The sequence below is a fragment of the Monodelphis domestica genome, chromosome 1 (genome assembly GCF_027887165.1).
Source record: "Monodelphis domestica isolate mMonDom1 chromosome 1, mMonDom1.pri, whole genome shotgun sequence".
Lineage (NCBI taxonomy): Eukaryota > Metazoa > Chordata > Mammalia > Didelphimorphia > Didelphidae > Monodelphis > Monodelphis domestica.
In genome coordinates this window covers 73,587,596-73,611,774 of record NC_077227.1, presented here as the reverse complement: position 1 = coordinate 73,611,774, position 24,179 = coordinate 73,587,596, and the positions used below count along the sequence as shown (strand labels likewise).

Sequence of the window (24,179 nt, the reverse complement as noted above, 5' to 3'; positions counted from 1 at the left end):
TGGACAATGAAGGCAAAGGAGGAGTCAGAAATGACTCTGGTTTCATGTTTGAATAAGTAGGAAAATGCTTATGTCATTAAGCTAGAAGTGAAGAAAGAACAATAGGTTTAAGAATATAGTTTACTGGTGGTACATCTGAGTAGGAATGTCCAGAAAATAGCTATAAACATGTATCTGGAGTTCAGAAGAAAGGTTGGCATTGGGAGATACAGATTTGAAAGTCATCAATACAGAGATGATGGTTGAAGCTGTGGGAATGGATGAATTTACCACTGAAGAGAGTGCTCAGAATGAAGGACAGAATGTTAAGCACAGAATTTGGGGAATGCCTCCTTTTTATGTGTGTGTGCCATGGGAGAGGATAGAGAAGGAGTGAGGACAAAGAAGACGCAATGAACAGGGCATAGAGAGAGCCAACAGAATGGGACGCCAAGGGAAAAGTGAGTACCAGGAAGGGAGAGTCACTTGTCCTACTGAGAGGTCAAGAAAGCTGTGGACTGAAGCTAGCTTGAGTTTACTGTTAATCTGAAGACATTTGTTTTAGGAGAATGGTAATGGGCAAAAGTCTAATTATGAAGAGATAAGGATTGAATACGTGATAAGAGAATAGAGGCAATTGGTGTGTGAACAGTAACTAGATAAAAAGACTGAACCAGTCATCTTGCTTGGATAGCTGCATCATGATTCAATAGCATTGCTTTTGTTCTAGCCCAATAGTTAGTCTTTAAGAGTTCATTCATTACATATAGCCCTGGGCTAGACATTGTAAAAAGCATAAGGCATGGAACTTGCCCCCCAACATCTTGCAATCTAATTGATTATTAATTTTTTCTTCCACATTTGAATTCTGCCTTTTTTTTTTTTGGTTAATGCCAGTAAAATAGTTGGCTGCAATGACTGTCTCCCTCCTCTCCTCTTAATATACTGACTAAGAATGTTACAGATTAGAATGGATGATTTTTTTTGCTTAGAATGCTTCAGTATTATTTTTTAAAACTATGCAGTGGCCAAATACAATAAAGACAACTTGACTTTAAATCATTACTTTCCAGATGTTACTAATTTTATTTAACTATAGCAGCTGCTTTAAAGACCACCCTCAGTGGCTATGGAGTCCTCTGGTAATTGAATATAAAGGTCTGAAACTACAATGAGCAGGAGAAAAACTTCAGGAAACCTCCCGTTTCTCCACTCCTCCCCTATACATACACACGCAAAAAATCTTTCCTCATCATTTCCTCATTTTTCCCTCTTTCTCCATTTTTTTAAATCTCAGTAATGCATATCCTTTTCAAAAGGCAGTTTGGTACAGTGGAAAGAGGGCTTGATTTGGAGTTAGAGAACTTGAATTCCAATTCTTGTTCTGCCCCTCTATGTGTCTTTAGGAAGATGAGTTAATAAACATTTATTAAGTATCTTCTATGTGCCAGCAATTATTCTAAGTCTTGAGGATACAAGGAATGGCAAAAAAAAAAATCTAAATCAAATCAAACCAACAAACTGTCCTCTTGGGGAGTCGAGGAGACAACATGAAAACAGCTGTACAAAGATGGTAAATTAGAAAGAAAGCACTAGAGCTAAGGGAGATTAGGAAAGGCTTCTTGAAGAAGCCTTGCAGGGATGAGGAGGAAGAGAATTCTAGGACTGGGGGACAAATGAATATGATTGATGCCATGCCAAGGAGCAGCAAGGAGACCAGTATGCCTGGATCACAGAATACGTGGGGGCAGGTAAATTGTAAGGAGACTAGAAAGGTGGGAGGGAAACAGGTTATAAAGGATTTTGAATGCTAAACAGAGAATTTCATATTTAATCCTTAAAGTGATAGGGAGCTACTAGTGTCTATTGAATGGGGGGTAGGGATGGAGTGACAGGGTCCAGACCCGAGTCTGAGGTAGATTAATTTAACAGCTGAATGGAGGATGGGCTGGTGTGGGGAAAGACTTGAGACAGGGTAACCTGGATTAGTGGTCCCTGTTTCTACTGGCGTTTGATACCACTGAAATACATCAATGCTGACCTTGCTGTTGGTTTCCACCAATTGCAGCAGGCTTTTATGATTTTGCTTTGGGGATATGAAAGTTGGAGGAAAGAAGTGTTATAGTAGATTTATTATACTTTTAAAGGTTCTGGTTTTCCCCTTTTCTTGAGCTCTATGAGCTTCAGCTAGCTTAAGTCCAGAACATCTTTCCAGCCTCATGCATCCAGTATTCCAGCCAATTGTCCTTTCTCATCCTCCCCTCTTTCATCTCCTTGAATTGGCATTTGTATATCCTGTAGTCCAGGCCTGGAACACATTCTTTCCTTATCTCCATTGGAATCCTTCTCTTCAAGGCCCAGTTCTGGTGCTGCCTCATGCACAAACTCTTACAGACTTCTCTGATACTCCCCAAAAGTATCTGTTTCTCCTCCAATGAGAATATAAGCTTCTGAATGTCAAGGACTGTCATTCTTGGCTACTGGAAAAAAAATTTACAAAAGAAATGGCTGAGATTCCTCAAGTCAGGGCTTTAACCATTTTGATTTAAATGGTTACTGCCAGTAGGCACAGGCCCACTTCAAAGGGCCAAAGGAGCCTGGAAGTAGACTCCTCTTTCTGTCCTTGGCCATACTTGGTGTTCTGCTAATCAAGAAATCAAATAATAGCTTGGAGATACAGGCCAGGGTCAGAATTCTAAATCATCGATGGATCCTGAAGGGAAATTGCCTTCATTTCCCAGGCCAAAGGGGTATCCTATTGACTCTTCCTCTTCTGTCCTCTGAAGGGGAAGTCATACAAGATAAAGCAACTATCCAAAGAAGGCTCTGAGAACTTCCTTCTTCTCTCAAGTATATAATTTGCTTACAAAATAACAATAGTTTACCTTTGTTGATATGTAGTCGCTACCAAGGGCAGCTAGGTGGTTCAGTGGATAGAGCACTGGGCCTGGAGTAAGGAAGATTTATCTTCCTGAGTTCAAATTCAGCCCCAGATACTAGCTTGTGTGATCCTGGGTAAGTCACTTAATCCTGTCTGCCTTTGTTTCCTTACCCATAAAATGAGCTAGAGAAGCATAATAGCAAACTGCTCTAGTATCTTTGCCAAGTGAACTCAAAGTGGGGCCTTAAGGAGTTGGACATGACTGAACAAGAAGTTTTAAGCAAATGCCCGGGGATGCTTATATTGATGTTTCCCAAATTTTAGCATTGCTTGACATGTTTTTCTCTTCTTTCCTCCTTTTACTTAATCTATAAGAACTGACAAGATCCACAAAATTAGAAATATATGACAATGGAGGCAAGTCAAGCCAAAGAACCTAGATTCAAATCTCAAGGTTTCAGTTTCTGAATTTTGATTACATTTATGGATTTGGATAGGGAAAATATTGTATTTCCATTAACCCAAAACTGAACCCAAGCATTTCCCCCAATTATTTAAAACTTTAGTTTAAGAAGACATGGTCAAGACTACCCATATATTCGTCCATGAAAGGGTGTGCTATAATTCCTGGCTCTCCCCCCAAAAGTATTACAGGCACATTTTAAAGTTTAATGTACATTACTAACATTTTCTCTATTCATTTTTTCTATCACTAGACTACACAGAGTAATTAATCAGGCCTCATTTGTAATGTTTCCAGATTTTTAAAGTGTAAATGAAAATTTAACAACAGCTTTTCTTAAACTAGTAGGAACTGGGGCCATGATACAAATAAGTTTACATACTCTGAATTAGATGATTCCTGAAGATTCTTCCTTCTCTCCCTTCCATCCTTTCTTTCTTCCTTTTTTCCTTCTTCCCTCCTTTGCTTCCTCCCTCCCTCCCTCCCTTCCTCTCATCCTTCCTTCCTTTCTTCTATCTCTCTATATAGTATATGTCTATCTATATGCCCTCCTCAGTAAAATGAAGCTCTTTATGATTGGTAACTGTTTCCTTTTTATGTTTGCATCTCCGGTGCCTAGAACAGTGTTTTCTACCTTGTAGTTGCTTACAAATATTTATTGAATTGGATGGAGTTCTCTGTATATTGTACTTAATCTGGATAATGAATCCAATACTATTTACCAAGAGCCTTGAATGAAGACATTTGGACTCCAAAACAAGATTAGGGTTCAATTTCATTATTTACTCTCTCTTTTTCTTTGCAGATATTTGTGAAGCCCTCAATGTAACAGTCTCACCAGGACCAGTTGTTCAATATTTGGAGGGAGAAAATGCAACTCTTTTTTGTCATGTTTCCCAAAAAAGAAGGAAGGATAATTTACTGGCTATTCGTTGGCTCTTTGCACTATCTCCATTGCAGGAGACACCAATGATCAAAATGACAAAATTGAGGATGGTACAGTATTATGGAAATTATAGCCGAAGTTTCAACCGTCAGAGACTTCGCCTCCTAGAAGAAAGGCACGGGAGACTGTATAGCCTCTCTGTTTTAAACCTTCAACCAGAAGATCAAGGGAGGTATATATGCAAAGTCCAAGAAATTGGCAAGCACAAGAGTAAGTGGACTGCATGGTCGAATGGTACGGCAGCTACGGAAATCAGAGGTAAGAAAGATTCTGACTCTATGAAGACAGATTCATGGTGGGGATAGGGCCACATCATGGCAAAAGACCAACTGTGGCTGTGTAGTATATACCTGACAAAATGTAAGCTTTTTGAAAGAGAAATTATATCATGCTTGGGTTTTTTTTCTGCAGTCTTTAAATAGCGAAAAAATTCTTTTTGATGTATAATTTAATAAATATATAATTCTTATGATGAGAAATAATTTTTAAGATAGTTTTTAACTTAAGAAGATTTTTTTTTTAATTTTTAGAAGGCTCAAAGGATTCAAACTTAATTTTCCTTTTGAATTTGCTGTGTGTATTGTCCTTGAGCAAGGGTTTATATCCAATGTACAGTTGTATAATTTTTCTCCCTATGTAAACTTAAATTCATTAAACAACTGAGTTTCAATACAAATACTTATCTTTGCACTATCCAGGATAATAAATCATATATCTGATTGTTATGGAGGGGGAACTGTTTCCTAAAGTAATTTGTAAAAGAGTCTCTTGTTTATCTACTTTATTTATATTAAAGTATGTACTAAAGACATATGTTGAATTGCTTGGCAATGACTTCCCTGACAAATCAGAACATTCTGCATTCAATCAAAGTAATTCTCCAGTCCATTGTTCAGTGAGAACTTTCCACAATTTGATTTTAAATTCACCCCAGTTAGTTATTTGGATAAATGCTCCAATGTGAATATATCCTTAGGTAGTTTGTGGGATTCTAATGTCAATTGAAGTCTTCATTTTGGGGGGTTTCTTTCTTATACTTTCATTTTCTTTCCCAACTTCCCCCCCCCCCCCATTCAATACCTTTCTCTCACTCCATTTTTTAAAAAAAATTCTTTTTACTTTATCTTCAGGTGCCCACTTCTGCAGAGGTCTTCACTTCCCAAAATTCTTAAATCTTCCTTTCTAAATTTCCTTCCTTCTCCTGTATATGTAATTTGTATTAATCTATTTACATTTTGTGTCCCCCACGCTACATTAGTGTGTAAGTTCCTTGAAGTTGGGGAACATTTTAGTGTGTATATCTTGTATTCAGAAGCCTGAATGCCCAGTGTATTAGAGGGAAATAGTGAGAGATGATAGGGGAATCAGGGAATCAAATAGATGTTACACCAGGAAACAGTTTTGAAGGAAAGGAGCTGATTTCAGAGAACACACCATCCTTCCTGTTTTCTGCTAAGCAGCCTAATGAAGTTGGCCTCAAAGATGGTGAGTCAGTTCCTCCCTCTAATTACAAAAGTCTTGAGAACAGCTTCTTTAGTTGAAAAGGATCTATTTATTTTCTTGGTGGAAGGTAATAAGAGGGAAACTGGGAGAGAGGGGAAGGGGTCTTCCCTACTTCTAATTTCTATCACTTATTGAAGACTTTGGTGTAAGTCTCTTCAAAAGGAATAAAATTGATTTCCCCATGATTTCCCCAGAGGGAAACAGCAGTAATCCTGCTGAGGTCTTTTTTGGCCAAGACTCTTCTTCAGCTCAAGTTAGGTGGAGAAAGGTAAGAACCAAGACTTTCTTCAACTTTCCTCCTTTCAAAGAGGTTAACCAGAGAGAAGTGAAGTGGTGTGTGATGAGACCACTCCCAAGCAGAAGTGACTATCCAGAATTCAGCTTGGGACTAACTGCCTCCTTCCTCAACCTTCCATAGAATTCTCTCTCCTCCCACAATGGATCTGGGTCTGGATTCTGTGTTTTCTTGAGCCCTTCTTTCTTTGTATTTCATTTCTTCTGGCTGTGCCCATTTCTCTCAATCACACCAGGCATATCCAGGCAAATCCAATGATGATAAACTTATTTAAAGTTTGTGAATTGATTCATTACAAACATTTCTGGGGCTAGACTATCAGCCATGAGAATGTGATTTTTGCAAAGATGAGTAGAGTGGGAACCAAGAAATTTGAGTTGCATAGTAGTCCTAGATCACTACTTCTTTATATGACCTGGGGCAATGGTTCCTTCTACTGGGTTTTTGTTTCTTTAAGATTTGTATTATCATAGAGTCACAGAATTTCTAAGCTGGAAAAGACTTCAGTAACCATTCTAGTCTAACTACTATCAGCCACCTAAAAAAATCCCCACTACAACACTCATGAAATATGTCAACCAGCTTTGCTGGAAGACCTTCATTAAGGGGGGAAATCTACCTTTTTTTTTTTTTCAGGCAGCCCATTCCATTCTTGAACAGTTCTAATTGAAGGGAAATTTCTCTTAACCTGAAGCCAAAATTTGCCTCTTTATGATTTCCACCTATTGTTTCTGGTTCTGCCCAATGGATCAAACAGAATAAGCCAAGATCTTTTTCCATAGAACATTTCAAATGATGAGATTGAATTAAATTATTCTTCCCAGGCTTCAACTCGTTCTACCTTTTACCTTGCTAAGCTCTTGTTTGGGTTATAATTCTCTTTCCATGCTAAGGGATAGTTTTCTGTACAGGCTTATGTTTTATGAGCCCTTTAAATATGAAGTGAAAGTCAGAGTTTATGATTAAAACATTTTTTAATTGAAGAAAACTCATTTCCCTCCTCATTTATTAGAGTTTGAGTCACATAAGGATCTTGTGAAGGAACTAAAAGAATGGTCAACTGAAATAAAAAGCCAGAAGCCAGTTTGGTGAACTTGGGAAATCTATGTCATGCACTACAGAGGTGATAAACAAGTAGAGTAGCTTCTAAACAGATCCTTGTTTAAAAGTTATATGTAAATATTTGTGGATAAAATAAAATAATATGTTTTTCCCATTGTGAAAGGTGCTATGCCTTAGTAACTAAGGATCTTGGCTTTAAATCAAGAAGACGAGTTCCAGTTTGCAGTCTCACCTCTAACACATACTGGCTATGTGACCCCATAAGGTCATTTAATCTCCTAGTGACCCAGTCAACATTTTAAGTGGCAGTTTGGATGCTGATCTCCCTTGGGTAGAGGGATTTTCCTTGTTAGGAATCCCCAGTATCAATGAAATCAGAGTTATGGCCAAAATAAACAAAAAAAAAATAAATGAATGAATGAATAACCCTAATTATTCTTCCAAGTACTATTTCATCATTTCTTTACTATTTTCTTCTTCTCCAACTTCCCCATCTATTCTTTCCATCAGATGAGATGAGATTTTTAGGTATTATTTTTAGAGAAAAGAAACCATATCATCAAGTAAGAACAGACCTTGGAGCTAGAAATATCTCAGTTCAAATCCTACTTCAAATACATAGTGACCCTGTGACCTTAGACAAATCACTTTACCTCAACATTCTATAGGCTAGTGATTTCCAACATTTTCTGTTCCAAGAAATTTTTTCAACAACAACTAAAAAAAGTGTTGTGAACCCTCAAGGGATAACTTGCTACTTATAATATCCTTTATAGTTATTTGCTACTTAAGTCACTATTAAAGACATTTTAGCAAGAACCTATTGGATCATTTTTATGAATCCCCAGTGGGCTCAAAAACACTTAAGTGAGAACCAGTTTCCTAGGTGAATCTTTAAGATTGCAAGTTGAAAGAAGTTACTGACCTAAGTGTATAGGGGAAGTTTCCTCATCCAGAAGGTCCCATTCTAGTTTCCTCTTTGTATTAAGATAAATCTTCTAAATTTCAGTCATTTGTCAAAACGAGCTCTATCTTTTTTTCTCATTCAATCCAACTGTGAACATTTAGTGGTCACCATGTGTAAGGCATTGTATTAGGCTTTGAAGATACGGAAATATATATATAGGAACAGGAAGGCATCAGTTGTTGCTAATTATAATAATGAGTTCTCAATTCTCTCTCTCTCTCTCTCTCTCTCTCTCTCTCTCTCTCTCTCTCTCTCTCTCTCTCTCTCTCTCTCTCTCTCTCTCTCTCTCTCTCTCTCTCTCTCTCTCTCTCTCTCTCTCTCTCTCTCTCTCTCTCCTCTCTCTCTCTCTCTCTCTCTCTCTCTCTCTCTCTCTCTCCTCTCTCCCTCCTTCTCCTCTCTCTTCCTCTCTCTCTCTCCCCTCCTCTCTCTCCCCTCTCGCTCTCTCTTTCCCCCTTCCCTTCCCTCCCCTTGTCCTGTAGTCCAGACCATTTGACTATTCTACTAGCTAACAACTTGTTAAGTTGCTGTTGTTGTTAAGTTGTTGAAAGAGAGAATAAGAAAGCCATGTGAGACCCCTTTAGGGGCAAAATAGTGTAGCTCTGAGACATCTGATTGCCTTTGGCATGAATTTATATTTCCTGGAGTTGTTTGTATATGTCCCTAGGTAGAGTCTTGTGCAGTGGTCTACACTACAGACTACTGGGAAGGTCTTAAAGCCTAGCAGCACACAAAAGAGATTGGAGAGTGATGGTGTTTGTTACCAGGTCAGCAATAGCTGAATCTTTGACAACACTTATTGAACTCTTCCCTGATCTATGTCAAAGGGAGAAAGCCTGGCAGTCAGAGATCAGAGGGCCCTTAATGGGGTAATAACTGGTCAAGAAACATCCCCAGTTATCACAGGGCCCAGATAATAGAGTTCAAGGTGATAAGCAGATACTTTTAATTAGTTTGGTAGGAAGGATTCCTGATTCCCAAAACTGAAGGACAAAGGGCAAGACCTTGGGCTAAGTACATGCTCAAAGGTCCAGGTGAACAAATCAGACTGATGACAAGCTTAAAGCAGAGAGTCATAAAATCAGGTGCTCTAGGTGAAGGATAAAGAGCATACCGATGGCCAGAATCTGGCATTTGAACAGGAAAAGGGATTGTTTTATTGCTATTTGAAAAGTTGTCATGTACAAAGGAAATAGATTTTTTGTTTTGATTCCTGATCCCAGGGGCTATAGCTAGGAACCAGTAGAAGAAACAGAGAAACATATTTTAGCTTCATGTAAAACAAAAAAAAAAAGAAAGAAAACTTGAGTTCTGAACTTTTAGCGATTTCTGAAAGTGGAATGAGTTGGTTAGGTACTCTCTTAGGTTTCCTCTCACTGGAGATCATCAGATGGAGACTGGGTGACCAGACTAAAGCTAGGATTGCTATAAAGGAGATTCTTGCTCAGGTATGAGTTGAGGGAGATAGCCTTTGAGGTCTCCTCCAATGATGAGAAGCACTAATTCCATGATTGTAAAAAAAAAAAAAAAGTTCTTCCTTGGTGATTCCTTGTTTTTTTTTCTTTTCTGTGCAGAACAAAATAATAACATAAGCCAAAAGGAAATTTGTGAACAGAGGTTAGATGGCAATGGGAGGGGTTGGAGTTTTAGAAAAGTCATGCTGGATGAAATTTCCACCTTTGATATTTATAAAAAGAATAAGGAAATAGGGAGTGAAACAAATGCTATGTAAATATCAGAGCTATAAGCAGAAATTTTGGAGCCCAAAAGGCAAGCAGAATGACAATATTCCTTCAAATCAACTTTGTAATTACAAATGTAAAAATAATAAAGATGAATTCAGTTTCTTGGGAGAGGAAACTAGTTAGCCCAGAGCAATGGTTTTTAACTTGGGGCCTATAAACTTTAAACATTGAAAAATTAATATTTTATATGTATATTTTTGGTACTTATTTTTGATATTTTAATATTTGAAATAATAGTATTCATTTTAATGTGTTTCTTTTGTAATTATTTCTATATGTTTTATTTTATTTATCCAAAATATTAGTCTATGAAGGGGTCTTTGGGTTTCACCAGACTCTCAAAAGAGTTTATGACACAAGAAAGGTTAAGAACCCTTATAATTGAAGCTTCTCTGCTACTGCAGGAATGAACATATTAAATGATTTCTATGAGCTGTGATAAAGCCCTAATTACTCTGCTGTAGTTATGACTTTGATAATCATTCTGTGGCTCATGATTATTTCGAATAAGAAAATCACTGAGTAGATGTAAAATTATCTGAGAGAGCATGAGTGACACATATCGATGGGAAAGTCTCTAGTAGGAACCCTGGTGGTCATTGTTAGGTTCAATTTCACTAGAGAGTTTTATCAACTATGTTGAAAAAGAAGTAAACATGATCTTAACATTTTCTCAGAGGATGCTATATGGGGAGATGTTAACATAAGTGAGGACTGAAATCCACAATTAGAGTGGATCCAGAGAGGTAGGAAATATAAGGCAGGAAATAACAAAATGAAATTCAATTTGTAAAATGGCAGTGGAAAGCATTTGGGGAAAAATAGTCTCAAGTAGACATTCAGCAGGCAACAGAAACTTAAAAAGCTTTCAGTGAAAAAGGCATAGGAGTGATCGTGGATGGCAAATTATTGTGATATGGCAGCCAACCTCCCCCCACACCATGAAAATCTATTCCATTTTGGTCTAAGTATAAATTGGCCTCATGTCTCTGAATAAGAAAGAGATCTTTCCTCAATGGCCCTGATGAGACCATAACTGCTATAATGTATTCAGTTCTAGGTACTTCAGTTCCAATAAGATATGTTTGAACTGGAGAAAAGCAGCAGAAATGAGAGGGAAATGAAAGGCATCTTAAGAGACAGGATTAGCACAGTTGAAGAAGTAACATTGAGCTAAATAACAAAATTACGCTGAACAATATTGGCTTCAACATTTTAGCAAAATTAAATGAGTTAAATATAGTCCTTGGGGGATTTACCTTGTTTTCCTCTGAGTAATATGATTGCTTTTAGTGAGGCCATTTTATTTCATGGAAGAGCTCATGTATCTCCAATATGGTGGATGGCTAGTATGAGGTTTCTGGTTCATAGATGCTTACAGTCTTCTGCTTTTTAGTTGACCCTGGTTTTTTCCTTCCTATAAATGAAAGGATTTTATTCACCTCATCCTAACAGAGGAATTCTTATACCTTCCTAGTAGGTGGGTTGGAAGCAGGTGGCAGGAGAGATAAGGAAACTAAGCTATAAATGAGGTAATGATTTACTGATGATTACTTATAGAGTCAATTTGTTGTTCAGTCATGCCTTATTCTCCATGAACCAGTTTGGGGTTTTCTTGGCAAAGTTACCGGAGTGTTTTGCCATTTCCTTCTCCAGCTCATTTTACAGATGAGGAAATTGAGGCAAATAGGATGAAGTGACTAGACCAAGTTCACACAGCTAGTCAGTGTCTGAGGCCAGATTTGAGTCTTTTTCATTCCAAGTCCTGTGCTCTATCCACCACACCACCTAGCTGAACACAATCAATTACAAAGCTGGAGATGGAAGTTTACTAGAGAAGGATGAGATTTGCTTTTCAATATCTGTTTGTTCTGAGTGTGTGATTTCAATAATTTCAGGTGAGGAAACTCTCCCCTAAAATGTAGCAACTGTTCTGTAACTCATAGTCTTAATAACCCAGGAGTACTGTGAGTTTAAATGTCTTATTTAGGGTCACCTAATCAATATATGTTAGAAGCAGGAATTGAACCCAGGTTTCCAGATTCTGAGGTCTGCTCTCTCTTTATGACTCTCGTGATGTCTTTGAAAGACATAAAATACTGTGACTAAAGAGGATAGCAGAACCAAGAAAGAAGGCTTATAAGAAAGAGCATTTAAATGAAAGGATCTACAAACATTGTAATAGAGGGAACACTTTAACTAGAAATCAGTCCATCTTTTAGAGAGTGACCAATTCTAGGATGTAAAGTAAATAGGAGACATCAAAATAGATAGCACAAGCATGGAAGGTACTGGTATCCTGGAAATATCAAGATACCTAATGAAGAACCTTGTGTGTTTTTAAATGCTGTATTTATTAAATGCCTACTATATGTCAATCAAAAAGACAAAAGGGAAAATAGACCTGGCTCTATAGAAGTTTACAGATTGGCCAGGGAGGATAGCATGTGTGTATATTTGCATATCCAAATATAGTAGTACAATAAATTAGAGGTTAATAAAGTTAAGATGGGCAGCAGCCACTGGATGGAAATTGATGAGAACTCAGATCTATTGAACTATCTCCTTATGACAATTTTATTAGTAGATAGTATTTATATATGGATATAGATTAAATGTAGTATATATAGATAATATATTATAGGTAGTATTTTACAAATGAAAAAATGGAAACTCATAGATTGAAGGACTAATTCACAGTATCTCAAGGCAGGTCCTCAGATCTAGATTTTCTCCCTTGACTCCTAGAATGAGCCAAACCCTAGAGGATGTCAGATAATAAGCAGATGCCTCTGAAAACCTGGGTTTTAGTCTGGACCTTTTTTATTGTCTTCCTTTATGGCTCCAAACAAATAATAGCACCTCCCTGGTTTTAGTTTTCTCATCTGTAAAACGGGAGCCTTTAGATCTGATCATAACTCAGGCTTGCCCAGTTCTAATGTAATAGAAGGTGCCAGGGAATGGGGTTGGATTCCTCCAGGATACAATAAGACATAAACTGAAACCTGGGAAATTTTCTGCAAGTGGACAGAAGCAAGAATGAATTGGAACTCTGTCTAATGACCTAGCATATGGGCAATTTACCCAGGCAGCTTTGGGAAGGGCATCTATAACTCTCTTGGAGTACTGGAAGGAAGTAGATTCACTGGTTTCAGATATTAGCTGTATGATTCTGGATGAGTCACTTAATCCTGTTTATCTCAGTTTCCTCATCTATAATATGATCTAGAAAAAGAAATGACAAACCACTCCAGTATCTTTGCCAAGAAAACCCCAAATGGAATCACAAAGAGTTGGGATTGACTGAAACAAATGAACAAGAAAAACAAGGTTCACTTCTCAAGGCATGGACTCATTCCATTTATTTCTCACAGGTCCTTTAACCTTTCATAGTGCTTCCTGCTCATTCTAGACTCTGGAATTGAGACTGTATTTCCTCAAAGGGAACAGCAAAATTCTGTGGCTTCATCTAGGTGATATAACAAAATGGTGACTGAAAACCAGAAAAAGCAAGACTTATGGCAGAGTTGGTGTATGTGTGTGTGTGTGTGTGTGTGTGTGTGTGTGTGTGTGTGTGTGTGTGTTGTGTATCTCTGCTGTTCAGAGACCAGAGACCAGAAGGTATAACTTTAACAGTTGGGTCTAGTCCCAATATTGGCCACATCTTAGAATACAAAGCGAAATGGAGAAATGAAGGCTTACTCAGGTCAAAGTATGTTGTTGACTAAAATATCCAGTCAATTGAAGCCAACCTGAATCTTGAGTTATCAAGACTTGGGAGAGACGATGAGGGTAGTTAGACCTGTGATGTCATTGGTATGGTGAATTATTAATATAGAAATACTCTCTGCCAATGCAAAGCAGTCATTGCTATTATTTACCATTTTAGAGAGTTATCTGAAGCATCCAGAGGGAAAGTAATTTGTCTTCCATGTTCCCAGGGCTAGTATGGGTTGAAAGCAAGACTTATGCTCAGGTCTTCCTGACTCTAGAGTTTACTTTCTTCTCTTATGCCAGGTTGCCTCTCTGTTATCAAGATAATTGCATCAAATTTCAGCAGAGGCAATTGGGTGGTAAATGGACAGAGCACTAGGCCAATGAGTGAAGTAGACCTGAGTTCAAATTTAACCTTGGAGAGTAATTAGGCATTTGACTTTGGTCAAATCTCTCTGCCTCAGTTTTCTCATTATATATTTTCCTTATCTATCTATCTATATATATAGATACATATTTTTTTTCAGTTTTCTAATTATACCACCTTCCTCTCAGTCTTGTTGTAAAGATTAAATGAAATAATATTTGTAAAGTACTTAAATCAGTGCCAATAACATAGTAGGCACTTAAATGCTCTGTTGCTTCCTTCCTACTTTGGCCACTGGAGCAGGTCCTGTTTGTAATAGTTATTTTACTGATAGAAGTGAGGAAACATATAAGAAAGAATTATTTTAAGTAGTATTTAAGTTGTCTTCTGGTCATAAGCTTATTTTTATTTTTGTGTCTGGACTTGTTTGTTCTTAACATGTATTTTAACTAAGCAGAAATATCACTAATTATTGGTTCTGTGTCTCCATAAACAATAGAATCATTTAGTTAATTTCTTCCAATGGTACTTAAAGTGGCTTTTGCCAGTGTTAACATTAGCCCAGTAGTAAAATCCTTATGATGTTTGGATAGTAAATATGGAGTAGATCCAAGGCAGATATCATTTCCATGTCTGTTTTATTATTTCTTAATTATTATTTCTGAAAAGAGAGAATGAAGCAGAACTCTTACATGGTTTCAAGCCAACATAAAAATTGAGTTGGTTAATCTATGATGCACCTACTAAGAATGAAATACTATTTAAATTGACAGAGAAAGACATTATAAATTACTTCTATTGTTAGAAGTTTTGGGGACATGGAGGCATTTCTTAAAGCATGAAGATTAATTTCTATATGAAATAGAAAATTGCTTCTAAGTTATAGATCTGGGATGAAAAAGAGTTGAGAGGAGTCTTTTGTTTAAACAATTTGGATTCAGAAAATCTTAGCATAACCTAAAGGTGCCATAAAACACAACCATCTAGTACTCCCCTCTCATTTTACAGATAAGGAAATTGAGGCTCTGGGAGCTAACTGACTGGGCTGGATTTTTGCAATAATTTTCAATGGGTCCTCCTGACTCATTTTTTTTCTTTTTTGACCCCTTCTCCACACTTGTCTTTAAGTAATATTTTTTAAGTTACAAATCTGATGTCCTCCTCTAAAAGCTCTGGTGGCTTCCTATAGTCTTTATAATAAAATAAAAACTCCTCTGTCACTTAAAAGTCCTTTCTAGGGATTCTTCCAGGCTTACTGCCCCTTACCTCCCCCACATTGTTTGGTCTAGCCCAACTGGTCTATTTGATATTCCTCACTCATGACATTCATTCCATCTTCTCTCCTGGTGCCTCTGTACAGTCTATTCATGGCTGGAATGCGTACCTTCCTTTCCCTCACTACTTAGAATTCCTGGCTTCCTTCGAAACTTAGCTCAACTGTGACCTGAAGTCCTCTAGGATTTCTCCCAGCTCTGTGCCTCATCATTACTATGTACTTACTTGGAAGGATTTAATTTATACTTATAGATTTTAAAATTTAAATCAATATCCAATAACTCCAAGTATTATATTTTATAAGATTTATTATAATCACTTGAAGTAGGGAAAATATAAGAACAAAAGTAAAAGCCTGAGTAAAGAAAACTTTCCTGACCCTGTTCATGGGAAAAGAGAGAGAGGGGGAGGAGCTACACGAAACTTATATCCTCCCTATGTTAGCACATAACATGAGAAGGAACATGGGAATCTGGGATTTAGAGTCCTGGGGAGAAAAAATCTATTTATACAATATTTAAAACCTGTTTCTTCTGAAAGACTATAAGCTCCTCATGGACAGTCACTGTTTAGTTTTTGTCTTTGTATCCTCCACAGACATTTAAAACATGTTTATTGATTTATTCATTGATAAGCTACAAAACTAGCATTTAAACTCAAGTCCTCTAATGCTTCTGTTGCTGTTTCATTGGAATGTATAAAATGAGTATTAATAGGTTTAGATTTAAAAAAAATATGACTAAAAATCCTTTTAAATTTTAACTGACATGTATATAAATGTGTGTCATTTAAAATCAAATATAGCGAAAATGATTAGAAACAAGAGAACATTATGTAGAGCTACAGATTGAATTTTGAAGTTTAACTTGTAAAGGTCCACCTCCAGAGAATGAACTGAGAAGTGGTAACAAGAAAGACAAAATCTATATGTACATATCTGTTTATTGGTTGATACAGTCTAGTGTGGGGAGACACTTGGATATAAATTCTATTAATTAAAAAAAGATTAAAATAAAACCAAACATACTATATAGCATATATGTAACGAATATTTGCAAAGTAATACATACATGCACCTATATGTATATGTGCACGCAAAAACCACATATAGCATGTATTTATGTGTATGTACATATAGTATCATAATTTTACATACATGACTTCCATATGTAAAACCTTACAATTCTGTAAGTCACACTTATAAACTTACAACTCAGTATACATATACATATGCATATATATTTATATATGTATACATGTGTATATATATATATACACACATACCCCCACATACCTAGTTATCTGTCTATCTATGTCTGTCTATCTAATCTGTCTGTCTGTGTCACTCTATCTATCTCCCTTTCTGCCTGTCTGTCTATCTGTCTGTCTCTGCCTATCTCTCTCTCTCTCTCTCTCTCTCTGCCTTTCTGTCTGTCTGTCTATCTATCAGCCTTTCTGTCTGTCTATCTCTTTCTCTCTCTCTCTATCTATCTATCTGCCTTTCTGTCTGTCTGTCTATCTATCTATCAGCCTTTCTGTCTGTCTGTCTTTCTCTCTCTATCAGCCTTTCTGCCTGTCTGTCTCTCTATCTGCCTTTCTGTCTGTCTGTCTATCTTTTTATCAGCCTTTCTGCCTGTCTATCTGTTTGTCTGTCTGTCTTTCTATCTGCCTTTCTGTCTATCAGCCTTTCTGTCTGTCTATCTATCTATCTATCTATCTATCTATCTATCTATCTATCTATCTATCTATCTAACCATCTATCTATCTACAAATAAGGAAAAGGCAACCATTTTGAAGGTGAATGTGGGAAGTACCAGTAAGAAAACATGAAATATCTACTGTTTTTAAACTACTCTTTCAGATAATGAAAACTGATCCTTTTATTCAGTAAGTGGGTCATTCTCAGACTCATTTCTTTCTCTGACAGCTTTGTTCAGAGGGGAAATGTCATTAATTGGTGCTTTACAAATAGGTCATCTGTTTTCTGTGGAAGGAAGGAAGGAGTGGTTAAGAATGGCCTTCTCTCACCAGATTTTCCAGCTTCTGTTGATATGTGGCTTTTCTGAAATCTCTAGAGAAAATTCTCTTGAGCTACTTCTTGGTGAGCTGAGGGAAGAGAGTAATGATGGAGTGATTGATAACATAGAGATTGAGCTCTGATGAGTTTTTAAAAGTTCAAATAATGATGATATCATGGAATTTATAGGGTTATAACTGTGTGATTTCTGTGGACTGTCCCTTGAGATTTCTTCCAGCTATAAATATCACAGAAAGATCTTTTATATTCATATTTTGGAATTAATTTTTTTCCTAGGAAAGTAAACTCCAACTGTAGAACTGGTAGAAAAAATAATTTAATGCATTTAGATTAAGAATAAAGGTTCATAGCAAACTTCATTTTTTTTTTTCTGAGAAAGAGCCTTTAGCGCTATAATCTTGAATTTGTACAAAGAAATTTATAACAGAACTCAGGGTGTTTCAATGCAGGGGAAAAAAAAGATATTAGGATCACTACTTTGGAACTGGAAAGGACTTTAGAAGCCATCTGGTACTCATCCACAGATGAGGAAATGACATCCAAAGAGGTCAATTTTCTTGCCCAAGGTCGGAGCTAGGCTTTGAACTCAAGTCCTCTGGTTCCAAGTCCAGAGCTTGAGAATTTTAACATATGGGAATTAACTTCTGCAAAAAAACCCCAAAGATCTCCAAGTCTAGGTTACTTGGAAAAGAAGATGGTTGGAGATTATATCTGTAATTTCACTGGTATAGGGAATTTCCAAGTATAAATCACCCTCTACCAAGGCAAAGCAATGCTTTCCCTGCAACTTAGGGTCTTAGATAAGTGCTTAGTGCACAGAAGGATTAAATATTTTGCTCAAGGTCACACAGCCAGTAGTTATCAAAAATAGGGTGTGAATGTGAGTCTTTCTGAATTGGAAAACCTTGCTTTATTCACTGTGCCAAATTGCCCCATGTATAGACTTTTCTTCATAATTATAATCCCAAGGGAGCTGAAAATAATAGTTTTGAGTTGTAAATTCACACTATCATTCATATCTAAACCACAGAGGTAACACAGAGTAACATTTCAGGAAGGTTTATGAGTCACTGTCCCACAACACTGCAAAGCGAAAAAACTAACAAATCAAACTACCTTCAGCATGTAGACAAAGCATGTTGGTATATTGCCTTCTGAATATACTCTATGCAAATAATCAAAGAGAAGTAGGATTAAAGACCAGTTAATTATTGCTACTTCTTGACATTTTTATTTTTAATCATCCTCTCTCTATGGTCTTCTCTACCCCGACCAATTCTAATCTGACTCTCCTTTTCCATCTCCTACCAACAAAAAGTGAGTTGTACTTTGTCCATAAGCTACAATTAAGAATTCCAGAGCTAGTTTCTGAAGATTAGATGCAACTATATTAATATCCTTTTCTTCACAAAATCATAGAATTTGGGGAGTTGGAAGAGATCTTGAGAAATATCTACTCCAATCCCTATGACTTTATAGATTACAGAGTAATAAAAGCATAGACTATAAGAGCTGGAAGGAAGCTTCATTTTACAGAGGAAGAAACTGAGGATCAGAGAAGTGACATGGCTTACCAAGATCACATGTAAACTTTGTTCAGTCATTTTTCAGTCATGTTTGATCCTCCGTTGGCATGTTATTACCTTGCTGGGTCAACAATTCTCATTTTAATATATGGAGATAACCACATTAGCATGATATTTTTTATTTTCTTGGCAAAGATACTGGAGTAGCCTGCCATTTCCTTCTCCTGCTTATTTTTTTTTCCTGCTTATTTTAAAGATGAATAAACTGAGGCAAAAAGGATTAAGTAATTTTCCAAAGGTCACACAGCTAGTAAGTGTCCAAGGCCGGATTTGAACTCACAGAGATGAATCTTCCTACTTCTAGACTCAGTGCTCTATCCACTTAGCTGCTTCCACATGCAATTTAACAGCTAATTAAAGACAGGACTGAGATTAAAATTCTAGTCTCTATTCTCCTAATTCAGTGTTCCTGCCCCACTATATCATACAGCTTCTCTTAATCATTTTATATTTGAAATTCTCTCTATTATCAAAGTCATTCCATGATAATCATTCAGGCACATATATTAATATGTTCTGGCACATAGGGTGCCATTTTGGGTAGGACAAAGTGAATCACATAAAATGGATAGGTAGGAATGCATTGTGGTTGGCATTGTTGACCTCATTATATCATTCCCCACTCCCTCCCAAATCTATTTCTTTTCTAAACCTCCCTATTTCTGTAGAGTGCGCCATTATCCTTTGAGTCACCCAAGTTTAGAATCTTAAGGTCATCCCCACTCTCTTTCCTCTCCATTCTCATATCTACTCAGTTGGCAGCTCTGACCCCTCTATCTCCTTAATCTTCTTGAATATTTCAAGTCCTCTAACTCACACAGTTATCTTCATGATGTCTCACTTCAACTATTACAAGTCTCCCCTTTGTTCTCCTTGCCTTAATTTTCTTCCTAAACCAATTCATTCTCCATTAACTGCCCAGATTTTTGTTCCTAAAGTGAAGACTCCCTTCATAATAAACAAAAATCATATTATACTAAAATAATAATAAATATAATAAAATGGCAAACATAATAAATTTAGTAACTATTTACTGGAATATAAAATATTTCTTCACCTCATTAGTTTCTCTTTTTAATCTGTTATCTTTTTTCTTTATTAATGTTTTATATTTACCATCTACGTGTAAAAACAATGTTTGCCACTCATTTTTAACATTTTGATTTCCTCATTCTCTTCTTCCCTCTGTGAAAGCTCCTGTTGCCTTGGGCTTGAACTGTGGCCAAGGGGCCAAACCCAGGGTCAATCAATCTGACTTTCAAAAGCTCAGGGGGCTAAGGCTACCAAAGCCTGAGTTCCCCCTAAAACTTGAGGAGGGAGGGAAAAGGATTTATATAGGGACTGGGACCCCCTTTTCCCCACTTTACTTTCCCATTCTTTCCCCTGCCAGTTATTGCTTTGTATTACCCTAATTTAATTGACCTTAAAGTAGTTATTTTTCCCCCAGCTGTGAATCAAGTATGAGTGAACAGGTCAAGGGGAGAGAAGAAACCCTTTGGTCTCAAGTAGTGGAAGGGGGACAAGAGCAAATCTGGGAGAGCAGTTATAGCTAAGGAGGGAAGGAAGAAGGAGAAAATCTTTAAACCACCTCTCCTCTCTCTGAGTCATCTGTAAACGTCAGCTGTCCTCTCCTAGATCCTGTTCCCTTTACCATCCCAAACCTTTTCTCCATTACATATGCTGTCTCCCCTGAACCCCACTTTGAGAAAAGAGGTCTCCACTCTTCTCCTCTCTCTTTTCAATACACCCCCTTCCCCTCTCCTCTACCTGAAATAGAAAGCAATTTGCTATTGGTTATATGTATACATAAAAAACACATTTCCATATTATTATTGAAGAAGACACATTTTTAAAAATATGAAGAACATAAAGTAAGGAATGGTTTGCTTCAATTTGCATTCAGGCTCCATCAGTTCCTTCTCTGGAGGTGGACTGCATTTTTCATCATGAGCCCTTTGGGGTGTATTGCTGAGAGTATCTAAGTCCTTCACAGTTGTTCAACACATTTTTTTAAATTTTTACTTTAATTTTTTTTTAGTTACAACACTCACTTTATTTCCCTCCCTCCCTTCCACCCACCCTTCCCACAGCCAACATGCAATTTCATTGGGTATTACTTGTGTCCTTGATCAGAACCTATTTCCATGTTGTTGTTTGCACTAGGATGTTCATTTAGAGTCTACATCCCCAACCATATCCCTCTGACCCATGTTTTCAAGCAGTTGTTTTTCTTCTGTGTTTCTACTCCCACATTTCATCCTCTGACTGTGGATAGTGGTTTTTCTTGTAGATTCCTCCAAGTTGTTCAGGATCGCTGCATTGCCACTAATGGAGAAGTCCATTACATTCAGTTGTACCGTAGTGTATCAGTCTCTGTGTACAATGTTTTCCTGGTTCTGCTCCTCTCACTCTCTATCAATTCCTGGAGGTTGTTCCAGTCCCCATGGAATTCCTCCAGTTTATTATTCCTTTGAGCACAATAGTATTCCATCACCAACATATACCACAATTTGTTTAGCCATTCCCCAATTGAAGGGCATCCCCTCATTTTCCATTTTTTTGCCACCACAAAGAGTGTAGCTATGAATATTTTTGTACATGTCTTTTTCCTTATTATCTCTTTTGGGTACAAACCCAGCAGTGCTATGGTTGGATCAAAGGGCAAACAGTCTTTTAATGCCCTTTGGGCATAGTTCCAAATTGCCCTCCAGAATGGTTGGATCAATTCACAACTCCACCAGCAATGCATTAATGTCCCAACTTTGCCACACCCCCTCCATGTGGCATTCATTGTGTGCATTCATTACTTTCCTTTGCTGTCATGCTAGCCAATCTGCTAGGTGTGAGGTGATACCTCAGAGCTGTTTTGATTTGCATTTCTCTGATTATTAGATATATAGAGCACTTTTTCATGTACTTATTACTAGTTTTGATTTCTTTAGCTGAAAATTGCCTATTCATGTCCCTTGCCCATTTATCAATTGGAGAATGGCTTGATTTTTTGTACAATTGGTTTAGTTCTTTATAAATTTGAGTAATTAAACCTTTGTCAGAGATTTTTGTAATGAAGATTGTTTCCCAATTTGTTGCTTCCCTTCTAATTTTGGATGCATTAGTTTTGTTTGTACAAAACCTTTTTAATTTCATGAAATCAAAATTATTGATTTTACATTTTGTGATTTTTTTCTAGTTCTTGCTTGGTTTTAAAGTCTTTCCTTTTCCAAAGATCTGACAAATATAGTATTCTGTGTTCGCCTAATTTGCTTATAGTTTCCTTCTTTATATTCAGGTCATTCACCCATTCTGAGTTTATCTTGGTGTAAGTTGTGAGATGTTGATCCAAACCTAATTTCTCCCATGCTGTCTTCCAATTTCCCCAGCAGTTTTTATCAAATAGTGGGTTTTGGTCCCCAAAACTGGGATCTTTGGTCTTATCATAGACTGTCTTGCTGAGGTCATTTACCCCTAGTCTATTCTACTGATCCTCCTTTCTGTCTCTTAGCCAGTATCAAATTGTTTTGATAACCATTGCTTTATAGTATAGTTTGAGATCTGGGACTGCAAGTCCTCCTTCCTTTGCATTTTTTTTTCATGATTTCCCTAGATATCCTTGATACAGTTGTTCAACACATATTATTTCTGTTGTTGTGTATAATGTTCTCTTGGCTCTGCTCACTTAATTCTGTATCAGTTCATGTAGATCTTTTTAGGTTTCTCTATTTCTTATAGCATAATAGGCCTCTATCTCATTCACATGCCTCAACCTGTTCAGCCATTCCCCAATTGATGGACATCTTTCCTATTTCCATTTCTTTGCTGCCACAAAAAGAACTGCTATAAATATTTTAGTACAAATAGTTTGTACCAAAATTTGGTACAAATCACCGTTTCTTGCCCCCCCCCCTTTTTAACCTCTGTGGGATATAGACCTAGTAGTAATAATGTTGCATCAAATGGTATGCATGTACACTTTTATAATCCTTTGGGCATAGTTCCAAATTGCTCTCTAGAATGGTTGGATCAGTTTTTAGCGCCACCAAAAAAGCATGTGTTCCAATTCTCCCAACATTTGAACCTTTCTTCTTTGTCATTTATAATTCTCCTTATCTGTCATGGTAGTCAATCTTCTAAGTATTTTCTGATACTTCAAAGTTGATTTCATTTAAATTTCTCTAATCAATAATGATTTAGAGCATTTTTTATCTGACTACAGATAACTTTGATTTCTTTATCTGAAAACTGTCTATTCATATCTTTTGATTACCTGTGTTTTCTAATGAACATAATTGCTAGTATAGTGGTAAATGTGCTGGTTATGAATAAATATATATTAGGAAATATGCATAATTTTTTTATTTTACTTGATTTTTTACTGACAGGAAAACACAATAAAAAAGTTTAGACATAGGTGACTTGTAGTCTAAAAGACTGTCACTAGCTGCATGACTGTGGGCAAATCACTTAACCTCTGACTACTGCCCAAATAGCTCTACAAGACTCTAAATTTGAGATGATTTCTATATTTGTGGCAGAGTAAAGATGCAAACAGATTTAAACACAAACACACAAACACAGTGTGTATTTTAGGAGGTAGATTGCTATTTAAAGCCAAAGTTTTTCAGGCACATCCTTCAGCATGAATGCATGAAATGAAATTACAAAAAAAAAAAAGCGGACATAGCTCTCTCTCTTTCTCTGTCTGTCTGTCTGTCTGTCTGTCTCTGTCTCTGTCTCTGTCTCTCTCTCTCTGAGTTTAAATCCCCCGGTTCCCTGTTCTAGGGGCATTTGCATTTTAAGCCTTAATTCTACCTGAAGTCTAAAAGCCTTTGTTCTTTGTTTCCCCCCTGTATTGTTAAACATATGAGGACCTGATTTTGTATAATATGGGGACTTCCCTCTACCCCTGAACTTGAATCTTTTAGGTGACTGCTTACTTCCCTTTCCTATAAGACTGAGTCCTAATTTTTCATGCATTATGAACTTGTCCTTTGTATATCCATTATATTTAAACAAGAGACAGAAGCCCACTGAGGTCTAATTAAATTTGGAGGCTGTTTTTCTGGGAATTATACTGCCAGGTATTTGTCTGTGATAATCTTGTAAACTAGAGAAGCCCGATTCACTTCCCATGGAACTCTGTGGGAATTTTCTAAGACAGGAAACAAGGCTCTTAGTTTTCACACCTTTCTGAATATTTGATCTCCCCACTGAGGCTGCCAAAAAAGCATCCATTGCCTCAGTATTTTTAACTTGGTTTTTCCTATGGAAAGAAGACTGATAACATCATGTTTGCACTTGATTTGTCTCCCTGTCTGTATTCTTTAACAATGTTTAGTGACTCAGACCAGTTTCAATCAAGTT

The 24,179-nt window shown here is 36.9% G+C and overlaps 1 protein-coding gene across 2 annotated transcripts in view; it reads left to right on the top strand.

The window, feature by feature from the left end:
• The window catches only part of VSTM4 (V-set and transmembrane domain containing 4), a 126,765-nt gene that overhangs the window by 13,527 nt on the left and 89,059 nt on the right, over positions 1 to 24,179 (top strand). For both annotated transcript variants that reach the window (XM_056800757.1, XM_007478603.2), the window contains exon 2: positions 4,129 to 4,527. In XM_056800757.1, coding sequence (XP_056656735.1) covers positions 4,129 to 4,527 — 399 coding nt within the window. The remainder of the gene's footprint in view (positions 1 to 4,128; positions 4,528 to 24,179) is intronic.